This window comes from Gavialis gangeticus, unplaced genomic scaffold (assembly GCF_001723915.1).
Source record: "Gavialis gangeticus isolate Ggan-Ray unplaced genomic scaffold, GavGan_comp1, whole genome shotgun sequence".
Lineage (NCBI taxonomy): Eukaryota > Metazoa > Chordata > Crocodylia > Gavialidae > Gavialis > Gavialis gangeticus.
Genome location: NW_017728979.1, coordinates 218996 through 231142, shown reverse-complemented (window position 1 = coordinate 231142; position 12147 = coordinate 218996). Strand labels below are relative to the sequence as shown.

The following is a 12147-nucleotide window of genomic DNA, read 5'->3' as shown; positions in this document are numbered from 1 at the left end:
GGGGGGGGGGGGGGGGGGGGTCATTCCACTCCCTAGACCATGAGGGGGCTCCGACTCGGGGCATATGTCCCACAGGTAGCCTCTATGTGGTGGACTGGGGAGGGGACAGACAGCGAAGTGGGGAGAAGAAAGCAGAGCAGCTGATGGGACAGGAAGTACAGGGCAGGGAGCAGAAAGCAGAGCAGATGTGGCAGGGGGCATAGGGCAGGGAGCAGAGCAGTCGATGTGGCAGGGAGCACAAAGCACAGCAGCTGACAGGGAAAGGGGCACATAGCAGGGAGCAGAATGGAGAGCAGAAGATTGGGCAGGGGAAAGGGGCCCTCAGGGGGCTGCAGGGCTGATGCAGGCCTGCCTGCCCACCCAAAAGTTGGCCCCACAGAGCCAGACCTGGCCAGGAAACTCCCTGTTGTCACATGCTACTGGGACAGGGTCTTAAGCCAGCATCTCTGCTCATGTGCCACGCTCAAGCAGGAGGGGAAAAAGGTTTCCCTCCACTGCAGCTGTTCCTCTAGCAAGCCTGGCCAAGAACAGGGAGAAGAGAAGCTGGAGGGAGCCCTGTCAGCAACTGGTACGAGGAGAGGGGTGCCCTCCATTTCCCACCATTCAGGGGGGTCCCAAACCCACTGGGCACTCCAATGCCCCCGTATGGTCCATCTATTCTTGCCCAGAATCCCTCTCTTCCCCTTCTTTGCACTCCTCTGAAGTGTCTTCACTACTTGCTGCTTGGCTCAGCCCTGCTTGAGGGCTTTCAGCAGGCAAGATGGTGATGGAGACAAGCACAGAGCAAGGGGGCTGGGACTGGCAGCTGCACGTCTTCCTAGCTGCGCCTCAGACCCACCCTGCCTCCCACAACCCTTCTTAATAGAAGCATCAGGGGGGTGATTGTGCTGCTCTACTCAGCACTACTTAGGCCTCACCTGCAACACTGTGTCCACTTCTGGGATCAACACTTTAAAAAGGATGTAGAGAGGTCAGAGAGGGTGCAGAGGTGGTGACAAAGAAGATCAAGGGCTTGGAAGGAAAGTCTTATGAGGAGAGGCTGAAGGAGCTGGGCATGTTCATTTTGTGGATAAAGTACTTAAGAGGCATGATAGTAGGCTTCAAATACTTGAAGGACTGCCATAAAGAAAAGGGAAAGCACCTTTTCTCTCTTGCTTCAGAGAGGAGAATGTGGACCAATGACTTGAAGTTGCAGCAGAGGAGGTTTAGATTCGAGATCTGGAAACAATTCTTCCCTGTTAGAGCAGGGAGACAGTGGAATAGGGAAACTGTGGATTCTCCATCACTAGAGGTGCTCAAGCAGAGGTTGGATGGGCACTGGTCATCTAGGCATAGCGATGCCTGTGTGCTGCTATGGGGATTTCCCAGACTGCTCTGGTTTTGCTAGTTGACCCGACTCCCTTTCTGCTCCACATATCACATTTTACACCTCTCTCAGAGACATTGGGTGTTGCCTGCAACCAAGGCTAGGGACTTTGCATGGGCTGTCAGTGCTCCTTTTTGGTTCTTACCCCTCCACTCAGGGTCAGACCAATGCCATATTTAGGGTCAGGAAGGAATTTTTCCCCATGGACACCCTGGTATGGACTAGAGGGGTTTTGCCGCCTCCTGTAGCAGGGAAACGGACTCTGCCTGGAATCTCAAGCATCTACTGACAACTTTTTATAGCAGCAGGATGTTGGTTGCCATTGTCCCCCTGCTTTCTCTGTAGCAGGTTCAGGTATGATGTCTGGTGTTGTGTCAGGGTTGACAGCAATTTTGACATTTGACAGTTTTGATGTTGACAGCAATGTCCCAGACATTGTTAACTTCTGTTAACAGGCTAATGTGCCCAGGCCTTAATTCCAACAGATTCAACGTTAAGCTTCTAGAAATACCATTGCTTTGAGCTGACTGCAGACAGGCAAAGAAAGGCCTGGGACATGCAAAAACATGACAGCGCTGTGCTGGGTGCAGGTTACCCCTGATGCTGACTGTGTCCCCTTTCCTACATGCCTGCTGGGGAGGGGCACCTGGCCTGGGGACTTACCGGTGAGGATGTGAGCGAAGGCATAACGCCGCGTGATCTTCAGAGCTGGGTGCTTGGGTCCAAAGACGTCCAGTAGGAAGGCTGAGAGGCTGCAGATGATGCCCAGGAAACAGAAGGCAGCGATGACTCGGAGAAGCAGCACAGTCTGAGCATTCATGCAATAGTCTGGGTGCAGGAGAGAGGCATGGAGTCAAGCCACCATGGTGGCAGGTTGCAACTGTTCCAACCCCTTCAGCAAGCAGCTGTTCAGCCATCCCCGTGTTACTCTGACATGAGCCTGGATGCATCAGCTCTGAATGCAGCTGATGCATCTTCCCTGGAGAACCAAATGTCCAAATTTACGTCCAGCCTAAACCAAGACAGGACTGACCCCCTCCAATCCCCACAGCCATGTCCTTGCCTGAGCTGTTCCTAACACTACACCTCAACCCTGTGGCCCAGAGACACCAAAAGCCCCTGGCCCTGGTCCAGGTGACACTGAGGGATGAGAACTGGCAGAGCCTTGCCACTGCCAGGGGGTTTGATGCACTTGAGACACCTCAGGCAGAGGTCATGCCACAGCTGTGGAGGAAGGCAAACCCCCCCAGACTGAGCAGGAAATTCCTTCATGTGCCCAATGCAGTGTTGGGTTGAGCCTGAATAAAGGGGCAAGACTCCCTAGCTGCCCTGATGCTCCGGACAGTTTCCTATTCACCTTACAGTCCATTCATCCAGCCCACACTTCCTTAGACAGCCTGAGAAAATGGTGTGGGAGACTATAGCAACCCCCACCCCCAGCAGCATTCATGGAAACCTGGGGATGCAGCATCCTGACCTGATGCTGGTCCAGACAGCAGTGGAAACTCTATGCCAGGCCATAGCGAGGCCACTTCCCATGAGCAAAAGTCTGGCCCAGTTCCATAAATAAACTCAAAGCATTTTGAAGCCTTCGCTTGCCTGACTCAGGGTCAAATGCCACGGTTCTTGCCTCTCCAGCCAGTGCCAGTTTCCTGCCTGCAGGGTGGAATTCCACCCCCCAGCTATGTCCATCAGGGTGGTCATAGAAGCCAGTGCTTTCAGAGGCACTGGCTGTTGGTTGCAGCCTAGGTTGGGGGGTGGTGACTTGGCTGTGCCAATGATTCTGCTGGGACTTAAAACTGAAGGGTCCTGGCTAGAGGGTCTTGCCCCTCAACTCAGGCTAAGACCAATGAAACACTGGGGGTCAGGAAGGAATTTTACCCCCTGTGCAGATCGGTAAAGACAGTGCGGGTTTTGTTTTCCACTGTAGCCAGAGGTACAGCCTCCACCTGGGATATTTCAAACAGAGTTTAACAGTCGTAATAGCAGCAAGATGTTGGCCGCTGTGATCCTCCTGCTCTCTCAGTGGCAGGGTCAGGTGTGATATCTTGTGTTGCATCGGGACTGACTGTGTAGTTTTGCTAAAATGTTGGACAACTGATATGTCTTGAATGGTCTGGACAGGGCTGATACTGCCTCAGGCAGGGGACTGGACAAGATGCGAGGTCCACTGGTCTCTTCCAGCCCTGCTTCTCTAGGCTGCATAGAATCAGAAAATTAGGGGTGGAAGAGATCTCATCTAGTCCAACCCCCTGCTTAAAGCAGGACCAGACCCAACTACATCATCCCAGCCAAGGCTTTCTTTACCGGAGTCTTAAAGAGTTCTAAGGATAGAGATCCCACAACCTCTCTGGGTAGCCTGTTCCAGTGCTTTACTACCCTCCTGGTGAGAAAATTTGTCCTAATATCTAACATAAAACTTCCCTTGGTGCAACTTGAAACCATTGTTCCTTGTTCTGTCATTTGCCACTACTGACAACAGTCCAGCTCTATCCTCTTTGGAACCCCCTTTAGGTAGTTGAAAGCTGTTATTAAATCTCCTCTCAGTCTTCTCTTCTCCAGACACAGTAAACCCAGTTCCCTCAGCCTCTCCTCTCAGTCATGTGCCCCAGCCCCCTAACCACTTTTGCTTCCCTGTGCTGGACTCTTTCCAATGTATCCACATCCTTTCTGCAATGGGAGACCTAAAACTGGACACAGTACTCCAGATGTGGTTTCACTAATGTCTAATAGAGGGGAACAATCGCTTCCTTTGATCTACTGGCAACAGCCCTACTAATGCAGCCCAGTATGCCGTCAGCCTTCTTGGCAGCACTGTTTGCTCCTATTCAGCTTATTGTCCACTGTAACCCTCAGGGCCTTTTCTGCAGAGCTGCTGCTTAGCCCGTGAATCCCCCCCTGCCTGTACCGGTGCATGGGATTGTTCTGTCCTGAGTGCAAGACTTTGCACTTGTCCTTGTTGAACTTCCTGACATTTCTTTTGAGCCAATCCTCCAATTTCTAGATCTCTCTGAAATCTAGCCCTACCATGCAGTGCATCTACTGCTCTACCCAGCTTGGTGTCATCTGCAAACATGCTGAGGATGCACTCTATGCCATCTTCCAGCTCTTTGAGGAATCCAGATTGTTGATTCTACGATTACAGCTCTGCCTTGGAAAGTGCCAGGTCTTGGTTTTTCTATGGAAAAGTCCCAGAGCAATTCTTTCATGGAAAGGAACTCAGCAGGGCAGGGTGGTTGGACACTCTGGGAACCTTTTGATGTCTCTTGTGACTTGTGCATGGGTGTCTGCACATCAAACATTGCTAATCTTCTGTGGCACCCTTCAAAGGGTCTCAGGGCACCTCTCTTCTCCTTTATCCTGCCCTGTCAAATAGAGCACATCTTCCTCAGGGGGCATGTGGTACACAAGGGAGTATAGTACTAGTGGAGCTCGTGGCACTCGTTGGGTCTCCTCTTTGGGTGCTGAAGTTGGGGCCCACTCAGTGGGACTGCCCACAACATGCCTCCTACAGGTATCTTACTTGCCTTCGTCTGTGGGCCGTTGGTGCCTCAAACCCTGGTTTGAGCCTGTGTGGTTATGTTGTGTGTGACCTGGGGCTACCGTCCATTGTTACGTAAACTCTGCTGCCACGGTGAAGGTAACATGCAGGCAGAGACTTGACACTTCGCAGTCAACAGCCAGCTATGAGCTGGACTAGACCAGGAGAGATGAAGCTGCAGCACACATGACACAATTGACACAGGCAGGCCCTGTGCATGGCACACAGCAGATCAGGGAGGGGGCAGGGAGGAGAAAGCAGAGCAGCAGAAGAGGCAAGGTATTAGAGGAGCCCTTGAGGAGGGGGAAGGGCTAATCTTTACTGTCCCCTACTGAACTTGAGGGAAATAATTTGCCCTTGCTCTCCAGCAGGTAATCCCCACTACTACCAACAACAGTTCAGAGGAGGTTCCTGTGCACTGGGAAGTCAGTGCGAGAGGCAGACAGTCATCCAGTGACTCAGCTAATGAAGGTGCAATTAGGGTCCGGAAGTCCCTGGTTTCATGCTGATGACTCACACCAGGCAGGTCTTTCCCTGGGGCTGAGAGATCCACCATGGGCATGCTGCCATCATAAAGCAGGGGCTGCAGTTAGCACCCACCTCCACTCAGAGCCACATTTCGGGTTCATCTACATGGACACTCACCCCACTGCCTCAGGCTAGGGAGGAGTGGCAAAGAAGTGTCCTGCCACTAGCTCCTGGCTCTGCTGGCCTGGCAGCATTGATCCATCAACACAGAATGGATCCCAGAAGGGGACCTGCCATCTCCAACACTCCTGTGTGCCTGGAAACAGCCAGGAGAGTAGATGCTCAACCTCAAAGGGTTGGCGCCTGACGTGTCAGACCCTTAGGGACAGCGGCGTTAGACCCCTGGCTACCGTGAGGATGAAGAGGAGAAGGACCTAGCACATCTCAAGGCTGGAGCAAGGGCCCAGGTTGATACAAGAGGACAGAGAAAAAAAGAGGAAGCCTGGAAGATCAAGGAAGAGGGGGTTGCAGGCACCGAAGGGCTGGTGGGGAGAACCCCACCAGACAGCGGAGCTGGTGGGGGGAGGGGTGATGGGCATAGGGATGACCTTGGGCCAGGCTGCTGGAGAGGGAGCTGCAATGCAGCTATTGATACTCACTATCCCATGGCAGCTGCCAGCACAACTAGCTCCACAACTTTCTGGCCTGAGAGCAGCCTGGCAGTACACTCCTAAACCCGGCTAAGGCTTTTCTCAGCCCTGCGGTGCCCCCCCCCACTGACCAGTGCTTGGCAACGAACAAGGAGCCCCCAGGCCTATACCAGACTGCTGTATCTGGTGGTCGCTAGCAGGGACTGGAGAAGGGAAGGCTCTTGTGGCAATGAGGTGGGAATCCTAAAGACATCAAGCTGGAAGGGACCACCAGAGGTCACATCTAATTCAACCCTCTGCCTGAGGCAGGATCAGCCCTGTCAAAACCATCCCAGACACATCCAACGTCCAGCCTCTTAGCAAAACAACAGTCAGCCCCGATGCAGCACTGGACATCACACCCAAACCTGCCACAGGGAAAGCAGGGAGACTGCAGCAGTCAATGTCCTGCTTCTATAACAAGTGGCTAAGAGCGTCAAGGTTGAGGTTGGGCCCCTGCTACAGAGGAAGGCAAGAAATCCCCCAGTCTGTAGCAGTCTGAGCAGAGGGGAAAATTCCTTCCTGACCCCAATCAGTGTTTGTCTGAGCCTGAGCAGATGGCAAGACCCTCTATCAAAGACTCTCTGGGTTTCAGTTCCAGCAAGAGCACTAGCACATCCCGTTTACCATCCCCCGTCTAACTAGATGATCATATAGGGTGCAAAGTTGCCTTGATGATTGCTGACTGGAGATGGGGAATCCTGGAGACAGTGAGGGAACCACATGCACTTCTGGACTGCTGTGCTCAAAGCCAAAGCTTGGCAGAGATCTGATGTTCTCCCCACTGCAGAGGGACTAACAGGCAGCTGCTGCTGGAGCTCAGAGGAGGGACTCCTACAAGGGAAACCAAGGACAGGGGCTAGTTTAAGGGAGAACCTCAACATTTACAAATGGAATCTGCTCTGGTGAGATTCCAGGAGAGGCTGGATGTTGCTGCAAGACCACAGCCACATGGCTGGATAGGAGAAAACATCCTGCCTCACAATGCACAAACAACCAAGCAGCCAATTTTCCAGTTCCCCTGTCCTGAGGACAGACACAGGCACCAGGGAACTGGAGCTCCAATTTCCCTCCACCTTCCAGGAAGACAGGCAGGACAGAGCTGCACCTTCAAGAAAAATCGGAGCCTCAGAGATATGTGGCCTCTGGGAAGTGGCAACTGGCTTCAAAGGATGCTACAAAATTTGTTTTGGTTAGTCCATAAGGGGCAACTCTACCCTGGCTTGGGCCTGACTCCAGACTATCACAGCTAATTAACTGCCTCTCTCTGCTCCTGAAGACAGACAGTTTATCTGTGGCCATCAGCCACTCAACACCAGGGCACTGTGAGATCCATATTTATTTTAGACTTATCTTGCTGGGATCCTATGACCCCAGCTGATTTCCTGCCCTTTGGGTGGGGGGCTGGACTCTATGATCTTTCGAGATCCCTTCCAGCCCTAATGTCTGTGAACCTGTGTAAAATATTAGCAGTAGCATGAGTGTAAAGACTCACAGGAGAAACCCAGAGATTGCCCATAGGAAACCAGTGTCCAAACCCTACAGCCTTGCTGGAGGCTTGCCAAGGTTTTGGCCACAGAAGAACTGCTCTAGGATTTTTCCATAGTCAAGAAAAATGTGAAAGGAAGAGCTGGGATTTGCCATGGGGGGCCTGGGTCTCAACAGGGGAGGAACTGCTGCCCTATATGGTCTATGTACCTGGAGTGCCTTCACTTTAGTCGGCAGCTGAGGCCACCTGGGCCTTTTGTAGGGACCTTTCCTGGTGGCACAGTCACCAAAAAGCTAACGGAGTGCCAACTAGCGACATTAAATCTGGAATGGCTTCTCTCCATTGCATCTCTGATAGATAAAACTCACAGCTACTGCCATGCCAAAGATCTTAAGCTGAGTAGGAGCAAAGCCCTGGGTTACACACACCACGTGAGGATCGTTTTTTGAGCTGAAAGAATTGTCTAATGAGGTGCCTGGAATGTAATCTCTTGGAAACCATCTGTGGAAACACTCAGCCAGACCTAACGCTCATGCAGATCCAAGGCCCCAGCTGCAACAGAACAGGGCAAAGAACTAAGAAATGCCATAAAGGCAATGAAACCAAAATGAATGAAAGAGTCCTGGCTCCACCGAGACTCCCCCATTCTCTGGTGTTGCCAGGATGTCACTTTCCTGGCAGGGCCAAGAACAAAGGTAATTGAAAAATGGGGAGCCATGCTTTTCCTGAAGACTTTGGGTTTCCAAGAAGGTTAGACACAGGAAAGTCTTGACAACTGGAGATACAAAGCCCTTTATCAACGAATCATGATGGAACAGGGGCTGACTACCCGGATTAAGGACAACAAGAAGTCCTTTTTTGAATTCATAGGGAGTAGAAAGAAGGCCCCAGGAAATGTGGGGCCCTTGCAGGACAAGACGGGGAATCTGGTTGTCACGCCAGATGACAAAGCCAACATATTTAATAACTTCTTTGCCTCTGTCTTCCTCAGTAAGGACCAGAACTGCCACCTCCCTGCTGGGCCCCCTTCGGGCCCTGGGGGAGGCTCACCTGGGCCTAGAGTGAGTGAGGATTTAGTTAGGGAGCTTCTGGAGGGGCTGGACGTTTTTAAGTCAGCCGGCCCGGATGATCTTCACCCTAGAGTCCTAAAGGAACTGGCTGGGGTCATTGCAAGTCCCCTGGTGCGGCTTTATGAACACTCGTGGTGCTCTGGAGAGGTGCCGGAGGACTGGAAGAGGGCCAACGTGGTTCCCATCTTCAAAAAGGGGAGGAAAGAGGACCCGGGGAACTACAGGCCAGTCAGCCTTACCTCGATCCTGGGCAAGCTGTTCGAGAAAATTATTCTGGCACACATCCAGGAGGGGCCAGCAGGGAACTGCATGCTCAGGGGCAACCAGCACGGGTTCATCAGCGGCAGGTCCTGTCAGACCAACCTGGTGGCCTTTTACGACCAGGTCACTAAATCATTGGATGCAGGGGTGGCAGTGGATATAGTTTTCCTAGACTTCAGGAAGGCTTTTGATACTGTCTCTCACCCCATTCTCATTAGGAAGCTGGGGGACTGTGGCGTAGACACCCATACAGTCCAATGGGTCGCCAACTGGTTAGAGAGTCGCACCCAGAGGGTGGTAGTGGATGGGTCCTTCTCGACCTGGAAGGACATGGGAAGTGGGGTCCCACAGGGCTCAGTCCTTGGGCCCGCCCTGTTCAACATCTTCATCAGTGATTTGGATGAGGGGGTGCAAAGCACCCTGTTCAAGTTTGCTGATGACACTAAGATGTGGGGGGATGTGGGCACAATAGAGGGGAGCAACAGGCTACAGTTGGACCTAGATAGGTTACAAGGATGGGCGGAGGAGAATAGGATGGGGTTTAACACAGACAAGTGTAAGGTGATGCACCTGGGGAGGAACAATCGGCACCATACATACAGGCTGGGGAACTCCCCTCTTGTCAGCACGGAGGTGGAAAAGGATCTGGGAGTCATTATTGACTCCAAGATGAACATGAGTCGGCAATGTGGGGAGGCGGCTAGGAAGGCCAACTGCACCTTGTCGTGCATCCACAGATGCATCTCGAGCAGGTCCAAGGAGGTGATCCTCCCCCTCTATGCGGCACTGGTCAGGCCGCAGCTGGAGTACTGCGTCCAGTTCTGGGCGCCGCACTTTAAGAGGGATGTGGACAGCATGGAGAGGGTCCAGAGGAGGGCCACTCGTATGATCAAGGGACAGCAGGGTAGGTCCTATGAGGAAAGGTTGCGGGACCTGAACCTGTTCAGCCTTCAAAAGAGAAGGCTGAGGGGGGATCTTGTGGCCTGTTATAAACTGGTTAGGGGGGATCAGCAGGCGCTGGGGGAGTCCCTGTTCCCCCGAGCGCCACAAGGAGTGACCAGGAACAACGGTCACAAGCTGGCGGAGGGAAGGTTTAAGTTGGACATCAGGAGGCGCTACTTCACGGTCAGGGCGGCTAGGGTCTGGAACCAGCTTCCAAGTGAGGTGGTGCAGGCTCCCACCCTGGGGGTTTTTAAGAGGAGGTTGGATGACCACCTTACTGGGGTCGTTTGACCCCAGTGCTCTTCCTGCCATGGCAGGGGGTCGGACTAGATGATCTGCTCAGGTCCCTTCCGACCCTAGAAACTATGAATCATACAGAAAACTGGGGCTGGAAGGCACCTCCAGAGGTCACATTGAGTCCAACCCCCTGTCTGAGGCAGGATCAGTCCTATCTAACCATTCCACACAAATCCATCATCTAAACTCTCCATAAGACTACCCTCAGCCCTGACACAACGGAGACCTAACACCCAAACCTGCCACAAGGAAAGCAGAGGAACTACTGCAGCCAATGTCCTGCTTCTATGAAACATTGTCAATAGATGCTCAAGAGATCCTAGGTAGAGGGCATGTCCCTACTGCTAAGGAAAGGAAACCCCTCCCCCACCAGTCCCTACCAATCTGACCAGGGGGTAAAATTCCTTCCTGACCCCAAATGTGGCCTTAATCTGAGCATGACCAGAGAGGCAAGACTCTCTAACCAGGACCCTCTGGATCTAAGTCCCAGCAGAAGCACTGGTACAGCCTAGTCACTGTTCTCAGCCTGGGCTGCAGCCAACACCCAGTGACTCCAAGGGAGGCTTAAAAACACCCTGACGCATTTAGCAAAAATTAGTGGGGAAGGGAAGGAAGAGGAACAACAAACAAAGTCCAGAAGCTTGGGAAATCCCTGGCACTGCTATACCTCAGGGGTTGTCAACCGGCAGTACTTGAGAAGGCCCTAAGATGTATGCGTGGGTGGGCACAGAGTGCCACCATGTATTACCCCATGCTGCCATGCAAGCACCATATACCGGGCCAGGCGTGTGGGGGATGGTGGAAGGTGTGAGGGGAACTTGCGCACAATGAGTGCCACTGCTCCGCATTCAACTGCACCCCTCCACCCCCACCAGCGATACACTGGTACAAAAAGTTTGAAAACCCTTGCTATACCTAGATCATCTCTGACCAGCAGCTGTCCAAACGCTCCCTGATCACCTCCAGTCCACCCTTCCCTGGGCATCCCACTGCCTTGCTGTTCTAACAGGGAAGAAGTTTTTCCTGAGATCAAACCTAAACCTTCTTGGCTGCCACTTCCAGCCGCTAGTTGGTGTCCTCCTCTATCCAGCAAGAAAGAAGGTGTTTTCCCTCTTCTTCATGTCTGCCCTTCCGTGCCTTAGCTCCAAAGCAGAAGCAGTACATCCTGGGACAAGGTAACTTTCCTACCAAGCGTTTCAATGCAGCCATAAGAGGGATCCTGGCTTGGAGGCTTAGAAACCTGCCCACAGACCCATTTGCCTGTCCCAGTGACCGCAGTCAACGAGGAAGATGTCTGAACAGCAGAGCTTTTTCCTAGCACCCAAACCAGTGGTCCTCAACCTCGTTAGACTCTAGGGCCCCCTTGGAAAATGTCAGTTCTGGGCTTTCCCATTCCTTCCCTGTGGCAAAGACCTGGGATAGACTGCATCAAGCCAGTAGGGCTGGGACATGATGGCTTTTATCAGACACCTCTGGGTTTCTCTTGGATTGCGTCGAGGTGCCTGCGTGCCACACGGGGCTACTCTGGCAGGCACCTTGAAAAGGATAGTGGGGCATCCCTGTGCTGCTTCCCCAGCTGAGAACCACCGGTGCCGACTAGCATGCCCAGTTCCCTCCCTGCTAGAATCTGGCAGAGGATGGATGAGTTTCTCACGCACGGCCAAAGAAACAGGAGATGCAGGGCCTGTAGTTCAGAAGTCACCTGTGCTGGTGACCAGTTACCCCAGGGCTTCTCAGCCAGGCATGGCCAGGGAAGGGAGCCAGGAGCATGGGCAGGGCTAAACACCCATGTGTGGTTCCTTGGATTGACCCAGAGGGTGACAGAGGGTCCAAGCCCCTGGCCTGGCCTGCTCTGGGTCAACAAAGAGTAGGTCCAGGAAGCTCTAAGAGTCGAGGGAGAGAGCTGGGGCATGGAGGGGCCACGTGGCAGCAGAGGATGCATGAGGCCAGCCCAGGGTCTGCGGGCAGCACCGAGCAACACCCTCAGGCTCCCCAGCCCTGCCACGGCTGCCCCAGGCCCCCGC

The 12147-nt window shown here is 53.1% G+C and overlaps 1 protein-coding gene across 1 annotated transcript in view; it reads right to left on the bottom strand.

Annotated features, from left to right (window-relative positions):
- Positions 1–12147, bottom strand: part of TMEM127 (transmembrane protein 127) — a gene marked incomplete at its 5' end in the record, with an annotated part of 15299 nt that overhangs the window by 2732 nt on the left and 420 nt on the right. The window contains one exon of the mRNA XM_019508239.1: positions 2030–2194. Within this exon, the coding sequence (XP_019363784.1) occupies positions 2030–2194 (165 nt within the window). The remainder of the gene's footprint in view (positions 1–2029; positions 2195–12147) is intronic.